This window comes from Sapajus apella, unplaced genomic scaffold (genome assembly GCF_009761245.1).
Source record: "Sapajus apella isolate SASKATOON/1434 unplaced genomic scaffold, GSC_monkey_1.0 scaffold30, whole genome shotgun sequence".
Taxonomy (NCBI): domain Eukaryota; kingdom Metazoa; phylum Chordata; class Mammalia; order Primates; family Cebidae; genus Sapajus; species Sapajus apella.
Genome location: NW_022436970.1, coordinates 19,453,432 through 19,478,175, shown reverse-complemented (window position 1 = coordinate 19,478,175; position 24,744 = coordinate 19,453,432). Strand labels below are relative to the sequence as shown.

Genomic DNA, 24,744 nt, shown 5'->3' with positions numbered 1-24,744 from the left:
TGGTCTTCTCATTAGAAGAGACACTTGTGTGCATGTGCAAGCTCTCTCTCTCTCTCTCTCTCTCTCTCTCTCTCTCTGTGTGTCTCTCTTTCTTTCTCTTTCTCTCTCTCTTTCTCTGTGAGAAATTAGCAAGAAGGTGGCCATCTATGAGTCAGGAAGAGAGCCTTCACCAGGAATAGAATCTGATGGCATCTTGATCTTGGACTTCTAGCATCCAAATAAATGTCAGCTGTGACAGATAAATGTCTATTGTTTAAGCCACTCAGTCTGTGGTACTTACGGCACCCCTAACAGACTAAGGCACTATATATTTTTTAAATTTTATTATACTACATGGATATCTAAGAACTATCTCAACATTTTTTTAGAAAAAAGATTTTAAATAAGTTAACTAATTAAAATTAATGAAAGTAAATCAATGAGGGCCATTGTTTTATTGAAACTTGATGATGGCTTATGAAAAGAATGATGTATCTATTTCCCAAGAGTTTGTGTACTAAAATAAAATGGCAAGAGAGATGGGAGATATACAAAAGTCTTAAAAGCTGTTTTCCCTAAAGGTTAAGAAATGGGGATACTCAATTTGCGTAACATCAGTGTTGTACCCAGACTAATGGAAGAGTTGGGTGGTACAGTTCATTATTAAACATTTTAACTGTGTTAATGGAAAAACTAGAAAAGAATATACTTAGCAGGCATTGACTCAAGATACTATTTTCTAGTAGGATACACAAGGGAGTGGGATTTTAGAAATGGCTGCCTTTCCCTATTCAGTTTAATCACATCAGCATCCTGAACTGGTAGGAATTCTTCCATTTCAGCCCTGGGTGGGGGCTGTCCTTCCATTTCGGCTCTGGGTGGGGGCTGTCCTTCCATTTCGGCTCTGGTTGGGGGCTGTCCTTCCATTTCGGCTCTGGGTGGGGACTGCCCTTCCATTTCGGCTCTGGGTGGGGACTGTCCTTCCATTTCAGCTCTGGGGGCTGCTCAGAGGTCCACTCCTCTCTTGGTCACTAGATATCCAGAACCGGCCTCTTTCTTTCTCTGTTTAACCCCTCCCTACCCCCACTTCTTTCCTGAGTCTCCCAACGTTGATTTCCAGCAGGTTTTAGTCAGGAAGAATCTGGAGGATGGTTTAGTTCATACAATACAACATTTACAGGACAAGCTACCTAGATAGGCACTCTCATAACAAATATATTGGGTATAATTTTGCAAAAAGAGGCTAGGTTTTTCTTGCTTTGAATACATTTCTAATTATTCAGCATCTATTTATTGGTTACTTACTAGAGGATGACTTTTAGTACTGGGGATGGAGCAGTGAGCAAAACAACAAGGTCAATGCTATCCTAGTGTTTATATGTTAATGGAGGGGGAGCAGATAATTACTAAGTAAAAATAGAGTTTGCTTTGGAAAAAATGAAGGGCAAGGAGAGGGACAGTGATGAGAGGCCAAGGGGCTGTACTGGACAAGGAGGCAAGGGAAGTCCATTCTGATAAGATGGCTTTGGAGGAGAGATGCAGATGAGGTGCATGGGTAAGCATGTTCCTGGCAGAGAAATGAGAAAGTATAAAGGCCCCAAAGTGGAAGAATACTTGCCATGTTTGAAGGACTCCAGTGGGCCTGGGTGGGATGAGCAAGATAGAATTGGGAAAGGAGATCAGAAGAGTAACAAAGGCCCAGATCTGTGGGACTTTGTGGGCTGTGGTTTAAAACTTGAAGTGAGATAGGAAGCCAGCGGAGAGTACTGAGCTTAGGAGGAGCATGATTTAATTTGTGTTCACTCTGACTCCAGTATTACACAGAGATACAGAGGCTTGAGATTGGAATCAAGGATACCAGTTGGAGACTCCCACAGTAGTTCAGGGACAGGGATGGCTTCAGGTTTTGTGAGGCCTCAACTTTGTGGGGCCTCAACTTTCAACAAGGGAAGCCCTTCTTGAAGAAAAGGAATATGAAATTACAAATGGGAAATTAGGTATGGGACCTTGAGAGGAGCCTGTGCAAGTGAGGGATCCTGAAGCTTGAGCTTTATTAGTGCCACAGTATGCTTATTAGATGGGAGGCAACTGTAGCTTGAATTAAAGTGGTAGAGGAAGAGGAAATGATTGAATTCGGGAAATATTCAGAAGGATGGCCTGATGGGTTTGTTGACAGATTGAATGTGGATGAGAGACAAAAGGGGAGACAATACTAACGCTGAGGTTTGGGGCCTGAGAAAGTTATGAGACCATCTACAGAACATACAACCCATTTCTTCAAAAAAGAAATTTTAAAGGGGAAAAAGGTTAGTGATTAATGGAGACTTCAAAGACATTAGCCAATTAAAAGTATGAGCTTTGGCCAGGCGCGGTGGCTCAAGCCTGTAATCCCAGCACTTTGGGAGGCCGAGGCGGGTGGATCACAAGGTCAAGAGATCGAGACCATCCTGGTCAACACGGTGAAATCCCGTCTCTACTAAAACTACAAAAAATTAGCTGGGCATGGTGGCGCGTGTCTGTAATCCCAGCTACTCAGGAGGCTGAGGCAGGAGAATTGCCTGAACCCAGGAGGCGGAGGTTGCGGTGAGCCGAGATCGTGCCATTGCACTCCAACCTGGGTAACAAGAGCGAAACTCCGTCTCAAAAAAAAAAAAAAAAAGTATGAGCTTTATTTGGATCCTCATTTGAATAACCAAGCTATAAAACAATGTATAGAACAGTCAGAAATATGAATACTGACTGTATATTTGATTGAACTAAGGAATTATTTATTTTCTAGATGGGGACTATTACATTGGGAACATCTATACCATACTTATAGACATATATACTGAAATATTAGTGATGAAATGGTATATCTGGGATTTGCTCTAGAATGATTCAGTAGATGAGGGTGACAATAAACCTAAGACAGAATTGGTCATCTGTTGATAATTGTTGAATATGAGTGAAGTTTCACACTGTTATCTGTACTTTTGTGAATTTCATGTACTATCCTCTCTACTTCTGTGTATGTCTAAATGTTTCTATAATTAAAAGTTTTTAAAACTTAGTTTTTCAAAAGTAAAATAAAGAAAATGAAGATACAGGCCACAAATTGACAGTACATATCCATATGTGATTGGTTTCTAGATTGTGTAAACAACTTTTACAAATAGATTGTAGTAAGACAGTTTCATAGAAAAAATTATATAAGTTATTAACAGGTGTTTTGCATAAAAAGGAAATGCACTGACTACAAAAGCATATGAAAAGATGTCAAACCTTATTAGGTATCAAATAAATGTAATTTTAGACCACAATGAGATAATATAATACTGGCAAAACACCAAGGGTAAGTAAAGATGCAGAATAGGATTTTAAATGTAGGAATGTAACTTGAAAATAACACCTTCTGATGTTGAACATTCATATATCCTTAAATGCAGCAATTCCTATTCCTTTGTATACCATTGCCCTAAATAAATCCTTGTATGTTTGCACCAAGAAGTATATGTTTGTAGCAGCACTGTCTGTCAGAGAAAATAAAGTGCAAAAAACAAACAAAACCACTAAATGTTCAGTGACAGGAGAACAGATAAATTGAATTATATTTATGCCACATTTTCTTTATCTATTCATTCACTGATGGACACTTAGTTTTTTTCCAAGTCTTGGCTATTGTAAACAGAGTTGCAACAAACATGAGAGTGCACATATCTCTTCAGTATACCGATTTCCTTTCTTTTGGCTATGTACCCAGCAGTGGGATTCTGGATCATATAATAGGTCCATTTTTAGTTCTTTGAGGAACCTCCAAACTGTTCTTCATAGTGGTTGTACTAATTTAGATTCCCCTCTTAGGTGAGAGTCCTCTTTTCTCCACATCCTCACCAGCATTTGTTATCACCTGTCTTTTGGATAAAAGCCATTTTAACAGGGGTGAGATGATATTTCATTGAAGTTTTGATTTACATTTCTATGATGGCCATTGATGTTAAGCATCTTTTGCTATGCCTGTTTGCCATTTGTATGTCTTCTTTTGAGATATGTCTATTCAGATATTTGCCCATTTTTCAATCAGATTGTTAGACTTTTTCCTATAGAGTTGTTTGAGATCCTTATGTATTCTGGTTATTAATCCTTTCTCAGATGGGTAGTTTGCAAATGTTTTCTCCCATTCTTTGGCTTGTCCCTTCAATTTATTTATTGTTTCCTTTGCTGTACAGAAGCTTTTTTACTTGATGTGATCCCATTTGTTAATTTTTGCTTTGGTTGCCTGTGCTTGTAGGTATTACTTAAGAAATTTTTTTCCACTCTAATGTCCCAGATACTGTCTTTTAATGGTTTCATAGTTTCAGGTCTTAATTTAGGTATTTAATCCATTTTGATTTGATTTTTTATATGGCATGAGATAGGGGTCTTGTTTCATTCTTCTGCATATGGATATTCACTTTTCCCAGCATCAGTTATTGAAGAGACTGTCCTTTCACCAGTGCATATTCTTGGCACCATTGTCCAAAGTGAGTTTACTGTAGATGTATGGGTTTTTTTCTGGGTTCCCTATTCTGTTCCACTGGTCTGTGTGTATGTTTTTATGCCAGTACCATACCATTTTGGTTACTATAGTTCTGTAGTGTAATTTGAAGTCAGGTAATGTGATTCCTCCAGTTTTATTCTTTTTGCTCAGGATAGCTTTTGCAATTCTGCATGTTTTGTGGTTCCACATAAATTTTAGGATTGTTTTTTCTATTTCTGTGAAGATTGTCATTGATATTTTGATAGGGATTACATTGAATCTGTAGATCACTTTGGGTAGTATGGACATTTTAACAATATTGATTTTTCCAATCCATGAACATGGAATATCTTTCCATTTTTTGTGTTCTTTTCAATTTCTTGTACCAGTGGTTTATAGTTTTCATTGAAGAGATCTTTCACTTCTTTGGTTAAGCTAATTCCGAGTTATTTTATTTTATTTGTAGCTATTGTAAATGGCATTGTTTTATTGATTTCTTTTTCAGATTGTTCACTGTTGGCATATAGAAATGCCACTGCACACTACAGAGCAGTGAGCTCCCCTCTGGCCTAGGGCAGGTCCAGAAATGCCATTCAAGAGCCAAGGCCTGGAACTGGGGACCCCAAGAGCCTGCTTGGTGCTATACTCCACTGTCACTGAGCTACTACCTGAAGCCAGCACATCTCTGAGTCTCACCCAAGGCCCATGGCATAATACTGGGGTATCACTGCTGGTTCTTTAGGGCCTAAGGGCTCTTTAGGCAGAAGCTAATGGATCCTGCCAGGACTGGGTCTTTCCCTTCAAGGCAGTGGGTTCCCTTCAAGCCCAAGTTGTGTGCCTAGAAATGTTGTCTGGGAGCTAGAGCCTGGAATGGGGCCTCACAACCCTGACCAGTGCCCTGTCCTACTATGGCTGAGCTGGTATCCAAGATGAAAGACAAAGTCATCTTTACTCTTCCCTCTCCTCTTTAGCAAAAGGAAGGAGACTCTTTTGGAGCTATGATTGTGCTGCCTGGGTCGGGGGAGGGATAATGAAAGTACTCCAGTAGCCACCCTACTTGGTGTCTCAGTAGGTTGTGTGCCCTGCCCCCCTTACACTGGCTCCAAGCCCAGCTCAGCACTGGGACATGCCTAAGAATTGCAGTCTTTGTGGTCTAGACTGCCCCTCACTCAAGGCTTCAGGGCACTTCAGCTTGTGATGACAAGGCTTGTTGGAACTCAAGCTCTCACCACTGGAATGGGTGATTTCCCTCTGGCCAAGGCCAGTCTGTATGTTTCCTCTGTGGGTGGATGTCAGCTGACTGCCGTCAAGTTCTGCCCTCTGCTGTGAGAGGGCAGCACTGAGTTCAATGCAAAGCCTCACAATCATTACACTCTCCCTCTCCCAAGTACCCAGATTCTCTGTGCCATGCAGCCACTGCCAGGGTAAGGGACTGGGGAGGGCTGGTGTCAGTAGTTTAAGACTGTCTTTCCTCTTCTTTTCAGTGCGTCTTTCAGCAATATGAAGTCAAAATCAGGCACTGTGAGTGCTCACCTGATTGTTGGTGAAAAGCAAAATTACTTTTGCACCAACTTAAAATATGAAGGTGCTTCGTTTGTGTAGATAGTTTTCAAATTGGTGTTCATGCAGAGGAGGACGATTGGTGAAGCCCACTATTCACCCATCTTGTTCTGCCCCTCAAGCTAAAATTTATTGATTGCTTTCTGTGTGCCAGGCCATGTACTAAGCATTTTATAAGTGAAGGGATTAGAAGAGTTAACTGACTAGTTCATAGTCAGGTGTCTAATAAGTCATTAAATCAGAGTTAGGAACCAGGTCACTGGCACCAAAATTTTGCTTTTAAGCACTTCTGGAGCTGTTTGTAACTGAGACTAACGTCTGAAGCAGTCTTGACCTTGGATTATAGACATTGGATTATGGTCTTATGCATGCATTAAAGAGTCTGGTTGCTCTGAGAGAAGTCATGGGGAGATTCAGCAGTCTTGAGAATGGTTAGGGAAAGAGTATAATCTGGTTCAATATTTTTTTAAAAGTCCAGGAAATTTATGACACTGAATACATGCATTTGAAAAAAGGAAGAATCTCAAATCAATAATCTAAACACCTACTTCGAGAAACTAGAAAAAAAGAGAAAAGTAAACCCAAAGCAAGCAGAAGTAATAAAGATAAAAGCAGAAAATTAATGAAATTAAATAAAGAAAAATAGAAAAATCAGTGAAACAAAAAAACCTTCCCTTTTAAAAGATCAGTAAATCTCTAGAAATGTTGACAAATAAAGAGACAAAAGTCACAACTTACAAATATCAGGAATTAAACTGAAGATACCATTACAGACCCTGCAGACATGGAAAGGATAATAAAGGATTATGCCGAACAACTCTACACACAGAGATTTGGCAAATTCCATGAAGCAGACCAATTCTCTGAAAGAGAATAAATTGTTACAACTCACCACATATGAAATGGGTAATCTGAATAGTCCTATAACTACTAAAGAAACTGAAACTAGAGATTTCTCAAAAAGAAATCTCTAGACCCATATGGTCTCACTGGAGAATTCTACCAAACCTTTAAAGAAGTCTAACATTAATTTTACATAATCTTTTCCAGAAAAATTTAAAAAAATAGAAAAGAAGGTCCCAATTTATTCTTTGAAACCACTATTAATCTAACATCAAAACCAGATGATTACAGTACATAAAAAGAAAACTATACACCAATATCTCTCATAAGTATAGATACAAAAATTCTTAAGAAAACATTATAAATAGAATTCAGCAATATATAAAAAGAATTATATACCATAAAACAAGTGGGCTTTATTCCAGAGATGCAGGCTATTTGAATATTTATAAATCAATCAATGTATTCCATCACATGAAAGTCTAGAAAAAAATTACATTATCACATTAACTGATACAGAAAAAAATTAGATATAATTCATACCAATTAACAATGAAAATTCTCAGAAAACTTAGTGGAGAGCTTCTTCAGTTTGATAAAAAACATCTAGAAAGATATACAACATCATACTTACTTGTGAAAGACTGAATGCTTTCTGTTTAAGAACAAGAACAAGACAAGGGTATACCTTCACCACTGCTATTTAACATAGTACTAGATGGTCTAGCCTGTATGAAAAGACAAGAAAAGGAAATAAAAGGCACATGTCATTTGTAGGTGACATAATGATGTATGTAGTAAATGCCAAGAAATTTACAAAAGAACTAAGTTCAGCAAGGTTGCAGGGTATAAAAAAAAAAAACAAAAATAAATTGTATTTTTATATATTATCAATTAACTCAACAAATAAAAACTACAATACTATTTACAGTCACTCGAAAAATAAAACAGGAATGTTTAGCTGTAAATCTAACAAAACATGTACAGGACTTATATGCTGAAATTACAAAGTGCTGATAAAAATATTAAGGGAGATTTCTAAATAAATAGATACTCTGTGTGCAAGGATTGGAAAAGTCAACATAGTAATGACAGTAGTTCTTCCCAAATTGACATACAAGTTTAAAGCAATTCCTATCAAAATCTCAAGCACAATCAATAGATTCCGACAATATTATTCTAAAATTTATATGGAAAGGCAAACAAACTAGAATAGCTAAAATAATTCTGGGAAAAAAAGTGGAAAGAATCCTTGTACCTGATTTCAGGACTTACTGCCTAGTTACACTAATCAGACTGGATGGTATTGGTGGAAGGATAGGTATATAGATCAATGGAACAGAACAGAGAACTCAGAAATAGCTTCATCCAAGTACAATGAACTAATTTTTGACAACGGTGAAAGAGCAATTCAATGAAGGAAAGATAGTCTTTTTAAACAAATGGTGCTTGAGCAATTAGACACAAGAAAAAAGAAACCCAGTGTAGGTGACTTAAAATAAATTACATAATGTAATACTATACAATTTTTAGAGGCTAGCATATGAGAAAATATAGGGATTGGTAAAGTTCTTGGAAATGACACCAAAAGCACAATGCATAAAAGAAAAAAGTGATTAATTGGACTTCTGCAAAATTAAAAACTTTTGCCTTGAGGAAGACTAAGAGGATGACGATACAAGCTACAAACTGGGATAAAATGTTCCCATATCTGTCAGTGGATCCGTATCTACTATATAAAAAGAACTCTCAAAACTTAACATTTTAAAAATTAAAATGGGCACATTTTTAAATGGGCAAAAGACATGAAAAGACATTTTACTGAAGAGGATACCTAGGTGACAAATAAGTTCAGTAAATGAAAAGATGGTCCAGATGTCCCAAATTCATACCACAATAAAATACCACCACATGCCTATTAGAAAGTCTAAAATAAAAAATAGTGACAATACCAGTGTTGACGAGGATATGGAAAAGCTGGATCTCTCATACGCTGCTGGTAGGAATATAAAGTGGTACCACGCTGGAAGACTCTTCAGCAGTTTCTTAAAAAACTAAACATACACTTATCATATGTCCCAACAGTCACACTTCTGGGCATTTATCCTAGAGAAAATAAAAACTTATGTTCACATAAAAACCTATACACTAATTGTTCATTGCAGCTTTGCTGTAATAGCTAAACACTAGAAGCAACCGAAATGACCATCAAGAAGGGAATGGCTAAATAAACTGTGATACTCTTGTATGTCCATACCATGCAATAATACTCAGTAATGAGAAGGCACTGACTATCGATACATGTTAAAACTTGGATGAATGTCAGAGGCATCATGTTAAGTGAAAAAAGCCAATCTAAAAAATTGTATTTTGTATGGTTCCATTTATATAACATTTTTTAAATGACAAAATTATATAGATGGGAAACATTGCTGGTTATGAGGGGTAGGGGTGGTACGGGAAAGGCAGTGCATATAACTATAAAGTGGTGGCAACAGGGAGACCTTCCTGGTGATAGAACAGTCTGTATCTTGTTTGTGGTGGTTGTTACGAATCTACGGAAGTCCTAAGACAGGATGGAACTAACATAGTCCTCCTTATCCACAGTTTCATTTTCCATGATTTCATTTACCAACGGTCAACCAAAGTCCAAAAATATTTAGTAAAAAATTCTAGAAATAAACAATTCATAAGTTTTAAATTGTGCACCATTCTGAGTAGCACTATGAAATCTGGCACCTTCCTGCTTTGTCCTCACATCCCAGCATGTGAGTCATCCCTTTATCCAGAATACCCACATTGTAAGCATTCCACACCCATTAGCCACTTAGTAGCCTTCTTGGCTATCAGATTGACTGTTGGGGTATTACAGTGTATGTTCCAGTGACCTTTCTTTTGCTTATTCATGGCCCCAAAGTGCAACAGTAGTGATGCTGGCAATTCAGATATGCTAAAGAGAGGCTGTGAAGTGCCTCCTTTAAGTGAAAAAATGAAAGTTCTCAACTTAAGGAAAGAAAAAAAAATAGGCTGAGATTGCTAAGATCTAAGGTAGGAATGATCTTCGATCTGTGCAATTGTGAAGAAAAAAAAATTCCTGTTAGTTTTGCCTTTGCACCAAAAACTACAAAAGTTATGGCCACAGTGTGTGATAAGTGCTTAGTTAAGATGGAAAAAGTATTACATTTCTCAGTGGAAGACATGAACAGAAACATGTTTTTATTGATAATATTGAAGTCAAAATATAGAGATGAATCTCTAAATTTAAAACACTTTATTTGGGAAGCAAGAATTGCAATTCTGGCCTCATACAGAGAATACTTTATTTCAGTCTTCAGTCTTTAGTATGTCTGAAGAACAAGCCAGGTTGGAAGTTTTAGAAATGTTATGTATTACTCTGAAAGTTCATTGGCATCAGAAAGTTTGGTGAGTGATAGTAGTGGGTAAAACTGGTCTTAGAGTTGCAGCAGGTTGTTTCAGTAGTTACTAGATAAAACAGATTTCAGATTACAACAGGCAATTTCTGAAGCCAGCCTCGCAGAGAATTACATTCTTAGTGCAATGTTACTATATTATGTGCTCTGCGTGCTTTTTCCCCCTGGACTCTCAACTTTGTTTTAGTTGAATATGAAAATGACCCAATTTGTATGATTAACTTTCACATTTCCCTTTTCTGATAAAGATTTTTCTCGGAAAACATCAGGGATCAACCATTGTGTAGTAAGGCTTAATTGTTCCTCAGTGATGGGATCAACCTATCTAATATGTCTAACGTATTAGATTTCTGTGAATTTATGTAATTTTTGAAACATGATTATCAACAACATACCCATAAATATAACTAAAAGATCTAGTATCACTTATTTGACAATGTTTCCTACACAGTTTACCAAATAAGCCTAACTAATATCTCTACAATATGAGATATATCTTTGGAGGCTTTTCACAGGCTCATCTGAAAAATCCTAAAATTAATTCTAGGTCAAAAAGGCCTAACTTAGGATTTGATTTTAGGTAAATTTATCAAAGATGTTAAAATACTCAAACCACTTAATCAAAACAGAGTAACAGGTCACTGTAAAATAACAGTCATTTATTTAAAAAGAATGATAGTCAAAAGACTCCAGAAAGTGACATAGACATAAAAACCTTAACCCTTTTAAAGCTTAGTTTTCCTAAGTAATCAAAAATCTAATAAAGGTGACATAGAAAGTTATCTTGACAAAATGTAAAATTTTTGTTTCTTGGATCTGCTACTAAAAAGGGAAAGAAAAACCTTCGGCAGGGTGATTGTTTCTCCTTATGGAAGCTCATTTAGATAATCTGGATGCCAAGCCTGATGCAAAAGGGTATTTAAATTTAATCAGACATCTGAAGACTATGTCCAAAGTTATAAGATAATAATTCATATACAACAAGAAAAGCTAAGAGTACAGAATTAAGTTACACTGAAGGAAAATATTGCTTTTTAGGCCTTTTAGATAAATATTTCAGTCTCAGGCCAAAAAAGCAGAGTTAGAACTGGAAAAAAAAGTTATAGGAACTGATAACAAAGTTGGAGAAGAGCACTGTTACTCCAGGCCTTCACAAGGGGAAGAAAAAGGTGAGGGCAGGGATGTTGGACCTGCAAGTCAAGGTCACGAGATACAGTAAAAGTTGAATCTCTGAGATGTGAATCTGAGAAATTTCAAAAGGAAACTTTACCACAGGAAATGAAATTACCATTTTCAATGAAAAGGACAACATTTTAAACCTGAAACTAGAGAAATTAAATAGATCTTAGGAAGAAATGGCAGCAACAAAAATTGTGCAGTTCAGAACATCGGTATTAAACAGGTTTTAGAATTAAAAATCTAAACGTCTTGTAGTTTTATTAAGAACAGATCAGTACTTCAGGAAATCCTTGTTATTTTAAATATAGAGGTCCTGTGTCAGCAACTCCTGACACCAGTGTTTTAATTTTTAGAAAAACACATAAACAATTTGTTTCTAAATCCTAGCCAATCCAATCACACATAAAACTTCCTTCACAAAGCCCATCTTCTATAAATCCTTTTCAACTTGTTTAGAACTTTCATTATTTTCCCAAACTCCCATTCTTAGTCCTATAATTTTTCTGTTTGTAAATTTTGGAAAAAGCAATCATTTTATCTCAGGACAAAAATTTACCGCTGAAGATTTTTTTCTCATATAAAATTATTTTTCACTAAATTCATATTTTGATCAATAGACCTAAACATATTTAGTATTTTTATAAAATTTAAGAAGCCAAGAAAGAAACTTTTATGTAGTTAGCAATTTGTTTCCATTTTGGATATAACTTGGTCATTTAATGAGTATTTATTACTTTATATAACTTGAAAAGTTTAAATTACATAAAAATTTCATTTATAATTGTTTATTTCATTTCTAATTACCTAATTTAAGTAATTATACCTAAATTACTTATGGAAAATTAAAATATTAGAGCTAGTCACTATTTTAAGTTAGTTTTTATTACAATTCCATAGCCTGTTAATATCAAGTGTTTACCTATGGTAGAACCTTAAAGTTTAATATTTGGTTATCCTGTTGGTAACTCAGAAAATACAGCTGTTTTTATTAAATCAACAATATTAAATTAATCTTATCCATCAAAGAATTGCATACACAAACCTTATTTTGTTTTAGGCTGGGTTTATAGCTTTATAACATTGAGAACTCTAGCAGAGACAAATATAAAACTGACCAGTAAACCCAGGCAAATATTAATGTTGCCAATTTTGAAGACTTTTCTAATTTTATCAACAATTTAAAAACCAATTAATTTATCAATTATTTGCTTAAGTAAGGCAAAGTAAAAAAATATGAGGTTGTTACATGTTTTATATGAGTATGTATGTTATCTAAATAGAATTCCTTAAGGGATTTCTGGCTGACTGTACCAGATTTTATCATGCAGATGCAACAGAACACGTAATACATGTACATATACATAAACTTACCTAAACACATACACATACATAGAAAGATGTTACAGATTTTATTTTAGAATTGTAGTCACGAGATAGTGAAACATATACACTCACTAGTTTCTTAAAAATCAGTTGAATTGAAATTGAAATCTCTGACAAAATGGGAGAAGACTAAGCTTTTAAGTTTTTTGCAATCCTGTAAAGGCTGTGAAACAAATTTTGAGTAAAGCAGTTTGAGGCAGTTACCAATATAGTGGATTTGATAAAAAAATAACTGTGGAAATATGTCTGAATTACATGATGAGGGGTAGAAGATAAGAGTTGCCCTAACAAGGTCTGTACAGTGTTTTCTTGTTCCCAATTCTTTGTCCTTGAAGATGAGAATGCCACCATTCCTTATAGTATAGTGTTTTACATAAGAATTTAATCTTTAGCTTTTACGAAAAAGCACCAAGGTCAAAACAATTTTATTTTATATCTGCTGGTTTCAAGTATTTTTACTTAAATAATTCATATACCAGAATAACTTTAGTGTTTTAGAAAAAAGAAAGTTTAGGTTATAAAAGGGTGAAGAGGAGGAATTGCAAGAAGGGGAGAAGCTTCCAGAGAGGAAAGCCTCTCAGCTAGCTTTGAGACAGTATTTTGTAATTAGACAATCTTTGAGTACTGATTTTTTTTTTCTTTGCCTCCAGGTATCAATTGAAATCTAAGTCTTATTTGAGGTATATGATTTTATAGCTGTGGTCTTTTAGTTTAAAGAACAATTGACTGTTTGATCTCTGTAATGTTTAAACATGTTACCGGCTGGAGTTTAAAAAAATATCTTGCCATGCCTCTAAACTTTGAGAGCCCATTTGTAACTAAATTTTTCTAGGTGATTTGGTTTAATGTCAAATACACAAAGCCAATTAGATGCAAATGCTAATAAAGGCCAAGTAAATGCAAGAACTGACAGAAAATAAAGTACATACTTACGAAGAAAGATGATAGCCTTCTCCAAATAAAGAGGAAAATTCCCTCATCCAAACCCCAAAGCCAAGATGAGTCAGCTTTGGAATCCCACTTTTGATACCAAGTATGTCCAAGTCAAATACAATACAGAGGTGAATCTAAAATGTTTTATTTGGGAAGCAAGAATTGCAAGTCCAAGCATACACGGGTGGTCTTTGGTATGTCCAACGAACAAAGAGAAAGTTTGAGGCTTTATAAAAAGGAGACACATGTATTGTTCTGAAAGTTCACTAGCACTAGTAAAGTTTTGGGGAACATCAAGTTCTGATTAGTGAGTGTTGGTGGTGGGTAAAACCTCTTATAGTAGAGGCAGGTTATTTCAATAGCTATTAGATAAAACTGGTTTTAAGTTAACAGTAGGAAGTTTCTTTGGCTAGGATTGCAGATAATTACATTCTTAGAGTTATATACGTTGTTTCCTGAGTGCTTTTTCCCCCTGGCCTCTTGCCTTTGTTTTAATTGGGCATGATAAGAATGACCCCATTTGTATGATCGACTTTCACAGTGGTAATCAGGTTTGGTACTATTGGTGAGTTCAGGCATCTCCTAGAGTCTTAGAACTATCCCTGAGGATAAGGGGGGACTACTGCAGGCACATACATTGTACCAATGCCAATTTCCTGGCTTTGATATTGTACTACAGTTACAAAAAGATGTAACCATTGGGGAAAACTGGGTGAAGGGTACACAGCACCTCTACTATATTTGCAACTTACTGTGAACCTACAATTATTTCACAATTAAAGATTGGAAATCATTTCAACATTATATTTTTGTTGGTTAATGTGAAATAAAACATTTCTATATTATATATGAACCACGACTGATTAGTATATTATAGTACAAATAATTTACCTTCTTAACACTACTTAACCTTTGGAAATATCTCTGAATAACAAAGTGTTACACTTGGAAATGTTTGCTTGACACGGAAAAGCAATGGATCATTTTGGAATACTTAAAAAATATGTGTGTGTGGGTTTTCCTTTTTCTGGGTAGGTATGCATTCCTATGGAGGAGATAAGCAGGGGGAAAGGGAGCTCACATTCATCAGACACCTAGTATGTATAGGAGCCTTCTGAGTCCCTAGAAGGTTGGATGACCCCACATGTGTAACGTCTCATGTTGTTCCTTTTGGAATTAACTAACATTGCTCAAAAGGACTAAATAAAATATCAAATTTTAACATGCTGGATTTTTTTTTCTCTTTTTTTCCTCCTTCAAATATTTGTAGCTCTTTATATGTGGTATTTCCCTTGTGTCAGAAGGGAAAGAGGGTGCCCTTTGGGGAGGTTCTCTTCCAGACTCCTAGAAAACAATCTGATTTACCTTGAACGTACATAGCCTGTACGTATACAGCATGGCCTTGCCGTGTCATTGGATAACTGCAGAGAAACTACTTCAGAGCCACAGAAATAATTTGGACACTTTTACTTTTTATGGAAAAGATGAATTCCCTGGATTTTTTTTCCTGTGAGGATGAGACATTCCAAAGCCCCAGCGAGGTCAGGCAAAGTTCGTCGTTTATTTTTGGTGGGCAGCGCATCTGCTTCCAGAGGTGAGTTGCGAAACCGTTTTCTAGCGCGCACGAGGCTTTCGTCTCTCCGGTGCCTGTGAACGGCTCCCCGAGACGCCCCCTTAATGGACTTGGACACAGCTACTTTTGTTACAAATTAACTTCTGGGACTCAGGCTGCCGCGATTAGGAAAGTCTCGCGATTCGCGGCCGAGGTCACTACCCTCACAAGAATGTACTCTGCACCGGGCCCATCGATGCCCGCTGGTGCCCCTCGCCCTCTCGCACGCAGGGACGCCTCCGACCTTCCACCTCTGCCCTAGCCCCCTTTTGTCCGTGGAGTCCCGTGGCGGCCTTCGCGCGCTGCGGCAGCCGGGATATTGTGATGGGCACCTCCGGCAGCCAATTAACATCCCCACGCTGGGCGGGACCACGCTTGGGCTGGCCGAGAGTGGGGGGGGGGTCGGCCCTAGGCGGGGACTTTTGAGTGACAAAGATGCTGGCCAACCCTCGGAGGTCCTTCTATGGCGCCCCGCCCCTGAGCCGGCCGCCCAGCCCTCGGTTCCGTGACCGGCGCGGGGAATGTCCCGGGTGGAGCTGGCCGAGTCGCCCGTTCTGCTCCACCCGACGCTGCTGTGTGTGCTGGGCCTGGCTCGCGGCGAACAGAGATGGCCGAGCAGTCTGACGAGCCCGTGAAGTACTACACTCTCGAGGAGATTAAGAAGCACAACCACAGCAAGAGCACCTGGCTGATCCTGCACCACAAGGTGTACGATTTGACCAAATTTCTGGAAGAGGTGAGTTGGTGATGAGCGGTTTGGGCCGCAGGGAGCGTGGGCCGGGTTTGGGGGTTCCCTGGCATGACCTGTCGTTCGCGGACCGGAGTCCGCACACGTACGCCTGGGCGACCCCCCGAGTTCGCTCACTTGCCTGTACACACCTGGGAGCTCTCCCCGAGTCCGCTCACCTGCGCGTGTTCCCCTGGCAGCGCCCCTCCGAGTCCGCACACCTGCGCGTACGCACCTGGGAGCGCTCCCTGAATCCGCACACCGGCGCACGCAGTGCCCCTGGGAGCGCCCGGGCTCGGCGGCATCCTCGCAGCGTGGGCCGAGGGCGCACTGGGCAGGAGCGGGCGCCCGAGCCCTGCGGCGGTGCTGGAGCGTCTTATCGGGAGAGCGCGCAGCTACGCCGGGGTTTTAAAGGATCCCTTTCACCGTTGGGTTTGAATAAAAGGGTGTCCATCCAGGACCGGCGGCATTCCCGGAGTGGCGGGCTGGAGACCACCCACCCCGAGAGCCGCGGATCCTGCCTGAGGGGACCTCGAGTGCGGAGGTCGGGTGTGGTCCGAGCCCTCGCTTCCCCTGGCACCCACGGGCCAACCTTGCGGTCCATGCCCACTCGCGTTCGCGTTCACCTGGAGGAGGGCAGGTGTTAATTAACCTCTGCCAGTCACGCTTTGGCAGCCAGGTGTAGTGCTTGACTCCTGAGACCGCGGGGTGTGTGGCTCAAGCAAGTCCAGAGGACAAGGCCAGGTAGAGTAACGCACGTTCTGCTTTGGGGCTCGCCCCTCGCAGCTTTGGAAGGTGTAAAATGACGTCGTTAACTCAAAGGAAGACATTCCTTTGATAAGATTTTTGCTTTCGATTATAATTTTTGCCGCACACACTAAGGCGTTTTTGGCTATTGTCTTAGACCCTCTGGAAGTGTTTTACCACTTTGTGGGAGTCTGAATCATAAATCTTAACAGGTACACAAGCCCCTCTCCCAGTAATGAGAAAGTTTAATGATGGGAATTTTTTACATAGTGGGGAAGCCGGGAGACAGAGGCCTGGTCTGAGCTGGATCACAGTTTACATTAGAGGACTTTGGTTTTGCAGAAAATATTAAAATCAAAAGGCCTGTTTTAAAAAATAAGGCTGGGCCAAGTACCTGGCTCACACCTGTAATCACAGCACTTTGGGAGGCCGAGGCAGGCGGATCATTTGAGTCTAGGAGTTCGAGACCAGCCTGACCAACATGGCGAAGCGCCTAACCCCCAAAACACAAAAATTAGCCACGTGTGGTGGCGCACACCTGTAGTTAGGAGAATCCCTTGAACCTGGGAGGCGGAGGTTGCAGTGAGCCAAGATCAGGCCACTGCACTCTAGCTTGGGCAACACAGTGAGACCCTGTCTCTAAATAAATACAATTACATAAAAATACGGCTGGAGTTGATATTTATTGGTAAGATATTTCGCTCCTGTTTCCATTTAGTTAGGAGGGGCTTATGTTAGGGAATCAGCTGACCTGCCCTCTCCCTCCTGCCCAGCTGTAGATCCTGCCAGATGACATCAGTTATCATTGATTCTAAATGTCTACCTACAACCCATGGTATATGTAATTGTGGAATTTTAAGATACAATGTGTGCTTTGTCTATTCATGTCTATTAAAAAAAGTAACATTTATAAGAGAATATTAGGATTTTTATATTATGAACTTTTTCTTTTCTTCTTGTTTACTCCTAAAAGGAGATTTTTCAACCTTGGCACTGTTGGCATTTTGGGCCAGCTGATCTTTGTTGTGCTGTCTGTCCTGGTCATTGCAGGATGTTGAGCTGCCTCCCTGCCTTCTACTCACTAGATGACTGGATGACTGATACCACCACCTCTCCTATTTTTTTTTTTTTTAATAGAGTTTCGCTCTTGTTGCCCAGGCTAGAGTGCGATGGTGCAGTCTCCGCTCACTGTAACCTCTGCCTCTTGGGTTCAAGCAATTCTCCTGCCTCAGCCTCCCAAGTAGCTGGGATTACAGGCACCCACCAGCATGGCCAGCTAATTTTGTATTTTTAGTAGAGACATGGTTTCACCATGTTGGCCAGGCTGTTCTTGAACTCCTGACCTCTGGTGATCCACTCGCCTTGGCCTCCCAAAGTGCTGGGATTACAGGTGTGAGTCACCACCTCCCCTATCTCCTACCAGCCCTACTTCTCCTATTTATAGCAACCAGAAATGTCTCCAGATATTGTCAGAGGTCCCCTAGGGCATATAATCTCTTCTTGAGAATTACTGAGGTTATTGTACATGACTTTTAGGGGTAGATTTTCAGAAGGAGATAGTAAGGAAGAGAAGATTATTGTTAAAATGTACTTGAAACCATTTACTTTCACATTTCATTCCTGTGAGTCAGGAAAGGAGGGATTGTGCACAAATTTTCTGAGAAAAGCTGAGAGATAAGAAGTTCTTGAGTAAGTAAATTCGCTGAAAACAAATTCCTTTATTCTTAAAGATTTTGTGGAGACTGCGTTTCAAATAAAATGAACAGGAAGGTAGCTAACCCCCTGAATGAAGAGGAGGATGGCCTGAGTGAGGAGGCTAGGGTCTGGGAGAAACGAGGAGTTAGGTTTTGGTCCTGCTGAGTCTAGGCCGTTGGAGGGATTTTCAGGCGTCGGGAGAACTACACGCCTTCTGCCTCCACTGTCTGCCAGCCTGTGGTTCTGGGAAAACGCACGTGGAACTTAGAACAAGCAAGGCCTCCAGATTCCACCTTTTATGGACAAGTCTTTATTATTTGCTTTGACTTTCTGTGACCATCTCTTCTTACTGCATGTACTAGTCATTGGCTTCCCAGCCCCCAGCAAGGCCTTTGGGAGCCTCTCTCTGGGTTCACCCCAGGATTCCTTGCCGGCGACTTCCTGCGTTCCTGGGGTTACCTCTCAAATAAGCTCACATCTCCTCACTCAGAGTTCTTCAGCACGCTGCTCTGCCAGGTGGTTTTACTTCTTCCTACATTCCTCTCATTTCCATTGTTTTATGAGGCCAGTCTGTTTGTCTTATACCTACTTTTAAAACAGAAATGAGCACAGAATGCCTCTGTCTCTCTTCCCCACTTGCCGGGTCCTCTTTCCTGTCTTCTGTTGTTGAAAGGCTCCAGAATTTCATGAAGCCTTTGTGTGGCAACTTAAAAATATTTCATCTCACCTAATTTACCTAAATATGAAAGATTTCTCTTCCCCTCCTAATTCTCAAGTGAACTTTCAGTCATTATGGGCTAGACTGTTTACTAAGTTCCCGCATCTGTATGGACAAGATTTCTCATGGCTGAATATTTCCCCTTCTTGTAGAGTATCCTAGAATGACGTACACGTCTGCGTTCATGTGGAGAAGGTATGTGGTGCGGTGGTGGCAGGATCCTGCGCTGCTGGCTGGTACAAGCCAAGAACACAGGTTGAAGCTCAGTTGTGCAACCTGTGCTCCGACCTCCTGGAATAATGGCCTCTAAAGCTGTTTTGTTGTTCAGGAGGAGGGGTAGAAACCTAAGAGGGAAGACTGGCTGATTATTAACGGCAATCTACATAGCAGCAGGTGCTTAGTCACTGTCTGATACTTAAAAGATTTTGAGCTTTATTGCCTACATATTTTGAACTAGATTTTTTTTTCTCAATCCTGAGTTCTAGTTTTTGAGTTTATATTTGTGAAATTGAGTCTTTGCTTGATCATAGAACTTCAAAGGACAGTTATTTGAAATGAAAACAGGCATTTAGGGCCAGGGGAAAAATGTTTGCTTTTCCCTTTCTGTGATTTGGGCAGCAGCATTTATTCAGTTTTTAAAAGAGCTGTGGAAGGGAGAAAAAAGGTATTCTGTAATTAATAAGTTACATTAGCTGTTGCTTTTGGTTCACATCAGTGGCTGTTTAATTTGTGAAACAGATGCTGTCCTGGAGAAGTTTATAAAGCAGGATGTCTTTTTGTGAAGTTGTCTCTTCTCCCTCTGCATCATAAAAACGGAATCTTGTTTCTATGGAGCATTTTCTAGTGATCCTGGGATTCTGATAGTCTTGGACCTGAGCCTTAGATGTTTTTACAGCATTCTGCCTCATAGAAGCTGTTGGCTCCTGACTCACTCTGAGTTTTGGAGTCTTAAGAGCGTCCTTTCTAGCAGGTTTTGTTGTAGGGACTTGCTGTTTGCTATTTTCCGTTGAACATGGCTGCCTACATTGCATAGTCCTTGTGAAAGCTGCCATATTTAGGGAGAAAATACAAAATGCCTTTGCTTTTTACAAAAAAATTTGATTATATTTTGAATCTCAGGCAACAGGCTGCAATTGGAAAATGTGTCTTTGAAGTATATAAAATGGGAACATTATTATTATTATTTAATATATACTGTTAGGTAAATAAAACTTAGAAATTCTGAAGTTCATAGGAGGAAACTACAAAGGTATCGTTGGTAGTGTTGGTGGCTTAGGCATCTTGGGTAAAGTGATAGCAAAACCACAGCTTAGAAGGCCACCTGGGGCATGTGAACCCATGGGTCTTTTATATATTTCTACATATATCTCTTTATTTTTTGATAACCTGCTGCTACTTTTGAAAAGAGGTTCCAAGAGGCAACTTCGTTTTGAAACAGCAAAGAAACAGCAAATTAACTTTTGCTTTTTGATTATCTTTAAGGTGGATGAAAATTATAAATAAGGAAGGGAGAACACAGGCAGGCCAGCTTTGGTAAATCAAGGAATAAATAATACGCTCAATTCTACTTAATGTGAATATCTGGTATTCTGAAAAGTCCTCCTGTGGAAGATGGCTGATAAGCGCCTTTGTAGTTGAGTGGAGTCTGAACAACCCAGGTCCCTCTGGGCACTCATGGGAAAGCACTGGGCTGGGGTTAGGAAACTGGACCTGGTTATAGACCTATCAAGGAGGTGACCCTGGGCAAGTCAAGTAGTTCAGTCACTTTCCTTGTTCCAAAGTGGGGACTACTCTGTCACTGGCATCTACATTGAGAGAAATAATATGTGTGAAAACATTGGAAAATGTATGTAAAGAGAAGGCATTTAAATGACTATATTTTGATTGAATTAAAAATTTAAAATAAATTGTTATAATTTTTTGTGTGGAAGGTACATTAGTGGGAACATATCTGAGAAATTATGTTAGTAAACAAAATGATTCAAAATACAAATATTCACTTGAAATATGATTTTCCAGGAGTGTGTGCTTTGCATGATTGGAAATCATTCCATTTTGGGAGCTTTTAAATATAACTTTAAGGGGAAAATGATACATGATCATGTTAAGGAATTGGACAGTGTGGAAAACTGCAAAGAAGAAAATCAAAGCTGCCTGGAGCTCTGCTACCTGAAGGTGGCTGCATGAGCAGTTTGCACACTTGCCACGCAACGCCCTGCTTGTGGATGTGCTTCACAGCCATGGATATGTGCTCTGCATGCTGCTCTGTAATCTGCCATTTTCCCGCTAAATAGATGTTGAGGGAGCAGTTCTGAGTTTTAGTAACTCCTGTTCCCAGGCTGCCTCCTGATTGGATAGAGGGATCCTAACCTACAGAATCCTCTCTCCTTGCTCTGTTGCCCAGGCTGGAGTGCAGTGGTGCGATCTCAGCTCACTGCAGCCTCAGTCTTCAAGGCGCAAGCATTCTTCCCTCTTAAATAGCTGGGAACAGAGGTGTGAGCCACCATGCGCAGCTGATTTTTGTATTTTTTTGTAGAGATGGAGTCTTGTGTTGCGCAGGCTGGTCTCAAGCACCTGTGCTCAAGTGATCTGCCCCCTTTGGCCTCCCAAAGTGCTGGGATTACAGACATGAGCCACGCTACATTTTGTTGTGTGCTACCAGAGCACCCTGGGTGGTTTGTCCCATTGGGACTCTGAGGGCTGGCACGGCAGTGTGTGCATTTCTCAGTTCCTAGGAGCTGAGGAACTTGGTGGCACCTTACTTGCCTCCCTTCCTGAATTATTTGGCTGTGTATTTCTGTCAGAAGGGGAAATGTATGGAATAATTTTTTAGCACCTTTAGCTTACAAATTCTCTTAAAAATGCAGCTGTGGCGATAATACCTGTGTATTCTATGAAAGAATTTCATTGTCTGAAGGCTCAGAGCATCAGAAGAGTGATGGGAGGCCGCAGCTGACTACTAAGCTGAGTAGCAGGCTCAGAGCCATTCCCTACATGTTAATCCAGTGCGCTTTCTTCCATGTGACTCTTGGACCTAGTTTTCTTGGGAACATAGTCTTGAGTGTAGGTAGTAACTGGATAACTATAGTAACAGAGAAACTGTCATTTCTCTGTTCAGTGCCTCTTCAGAATTCTAACATGGGGACCGGGAGGGTGAACTGAAGACTGGGTGGGGACATCTCAGTTCTTGCTGTTGAATAGAATCTGGCCTGTGCTGCCTGTTGGCTTAGGGAGAGCTGACATCTCTGTGGCTGGTGGCTAGAAGTTACTTTCTTACATCTGTAGAATTGTGTCTCTAGACAGGCCCATGCCAAAATGATGTCATGTGAACCAGCACTGATGCTGGGGAGGCTCTGGAGGGTGCAGAGGATAAGGGATGTGGACTTTGGGGAAGGGTAGGGTGATTAATAGCCTCTAGGCTCAGTTAAGGGTCCCCTCTGCCTGGCTGGTGGGCACGGAAGCCTGTTTGAAATGGAATCACTTGAACTCTTCTGTAGCTGAAGGCCTTGGGAATATCCGTTTCTAGCTTGATTCTTTTAGTGCCTGCTATTGTTTGTTCTTGGCAGACCTATTCATCAAGCTTTGTGCAGCTGTGTCCAGAATTAGCTGGGTCGAAAAATATTTTCAGCCTTCTTTCCCTCTTCTCAGAAAGTGTTAAGTAAATGCTATTCTTTAATCCTCCCATCCTCAGCAGTCCCTAGTGAGCTAATAAGAAAAGTGATAGCAGTGGACATTGGCTCTATGTTTATGGACATAGAGTGTTTTTTGCACATAAAAGCTTTGTGTTTTTGCTTTTATTTATTTATTTATTTTGAGCTGGAGTTTTGCTTTTGTCCAGGCTGGAGTTCAATGGTGCAATCTCTGCTCACTACAACCTTCCACCTACCGGGTTCAAGCGATTCTTTTTCCTCAGCCTCTGAAGTAGCTGAGATTACAGGAATGCACCACCATGCTGACTAATTTTGTATTTTCAGTAGAGATGGGGTTTCATCATGTTGGTCAGGTTGATCTCGAACTCCTGATCTCAGGTGATCCACCAGCCTTGGCCTCCCAAAGTGCTGAGATTACAGGTGTGAGCCACTGTGCCTGGCCTGTGCTTTTAACCTTCAAAACAACCCTGTGGGATTGGTGGTGACAGTGTCCTCCCTTTTAAAGGTTAGATAGTGTGGCTTAGGGAGATTTTGCAACTTGCTCAGCAAGTCCCACAGCCAATAAGGAGCAAAGGCAGGGCTTCAATCCAGGCTGTGGGCGCTGCGGCCCAGTGTCTTCAGTGCTGAGTCTGCTGCTGAGGCTTGAGACCCAAGGAGTACCGAAGAGAACTAGTATAGCTTTGAAAGCAAAAGTCCATCCCACTGATAGAGTTGCTGTCATTTGCTGGAGACTTCCATCACTGAGGAATTCTCTCTAGGAACCAGGGAGAAAGCAAAGGGAATTTGTGATGCAAAGATCTGAACAAAGTCAAAACCCTTGGAAGGTTAATAGGCAAAAATCTGCTTTTCTTTCCATCTGTTGTCAGTTTACTATGTTGCCTTCTAGGAGGTGAAGGAAACAGCCATTCTTGTTTCTTGTAGAGGAGTTTTTAAATAGAGTCGGGTGGAGTCTGTACAGTCTCTGTTCCTGACCTGGATGCTGCTGTCACCAGGCAGGGGCTGAAGCATCGGTGTGGTTTTGGTTAGGAAGCTGATCGCTTACTCGTGTGGTGTGTGTGTGTGACGAGGCCAGTGTTGTTTTGGAAAAGGCCTCTTAAATGACTGCCCTGGCAGGGATTGATTAAATGGAAATCAGAGGAGGTTCCTGCTCTGATAAATTCCTCAGTGGGTTCAACTAATCTCTCCCCTGCCCCTTCTGGGTCCACATTCCCTCTGCATTTGCCATGTGGTTGGCTGCAGGGTGTTAGAACATCTTTCTCCTCCAAGCTGAGAGCAGATGCCCTGGCATGGCCTCTTTTGTGTCTTTGCCACCTCTCATGGTGGCCCCTGGACAGGCAATTCTCAGTATTTCATTAGTTCCATCAAATGGGTGGCGGTTTTATGAGTTTTCAGCTTGAGTAATATATGCTATTTATTGCATTAAAAAGTGAGATTTCTAGAAGAAACGCACCAAAAAAGCCTTTATCTTTTGGAAACAGATTGTCATTTCTCTGTTCAGTTCCTTTCAATGGCTTCCTGTTGCATTGAGAATAAAATCTTATCTCTTTGCCCTGGTTTAGAAAGCTCTGAGTGATCAGACCCTTACCTACCTCCACCACCTCAGCAGATAACACACCCCTCCCTGCTAATGCCCACACCTGATCACATTGACCCTCTCTCTGCTTCTCAAACAAGCCAAACTTGTTTCTGCCTTAAAACCTTTGCCCTGGTTTCTCCTCAGTCCCGTTTAGGTCTCAGCACAGTGTCCCATCCTGTTTTGTGCCTCTGCTCACAGTTAGACCAACTGGTT

At 40.2% G+C, this 24,744-nt stretch overlaps 1 protein-coding gene and 2 long non-coding RNA genes across 6 annotated transcripts in view; 2 read left to right on the top strand and 1 right to left on the bottom strand.

The window, feature by feature from the left end:
• Window positions 1-5,991: 5,991 nt before the first annotated feature.
• Window positions 5,992-7,719, bottom strand: LOC116561677. Its single transcript, XR_004273552.1, has 2 exons — window positions 7,515-7,719; window positions 5,992-6,458 (listed from the first exon to the last, which is right to left on the bottom strand). It is a non-coding gene; the product is annotated as an uncharacterized LOC116561677 (long non-coding RNA).
• Window positions 7,720-15,889: 8,170 nt separating this feature from the next.
• Window positions 15,890-24,744, top strand: part of LOC116561803 (cytochrome b5) — a 36,035-nt gene continuing 27,180 nt past the window's right edge. The window contains exon 1 of one of the 4 annotated variants that reach the window (XM_032293748.1): window positions 15,890-16,154. In XM_032293748.1, the coding sequence (XP_032149639.1) occupies window positions 16,026-16,154 (129 nt within the window). In that variant the 5' untranslated portion in view covers window positions 15,890-16,025. Of the gene's footprint in view, window positions 16,155-23,497; window positions 23,780-24,744 lie in introns of those variants that run through there. The other 3 variants (XM_032293745.1, XR_004273615.1, XM_032293746.1) reach the window with 3 other exon arrangements.
• On the top strand, window positions 19,374-21,207 carry LOC116561804. Its single transcript, XR_004273616.1, has 2 exons — window positions 19,374-19,500; window positions 20,788-21,207. It is a non-coding gene; the product is annotated as an uncharacterized LOC116561804 (long non-coding RNA).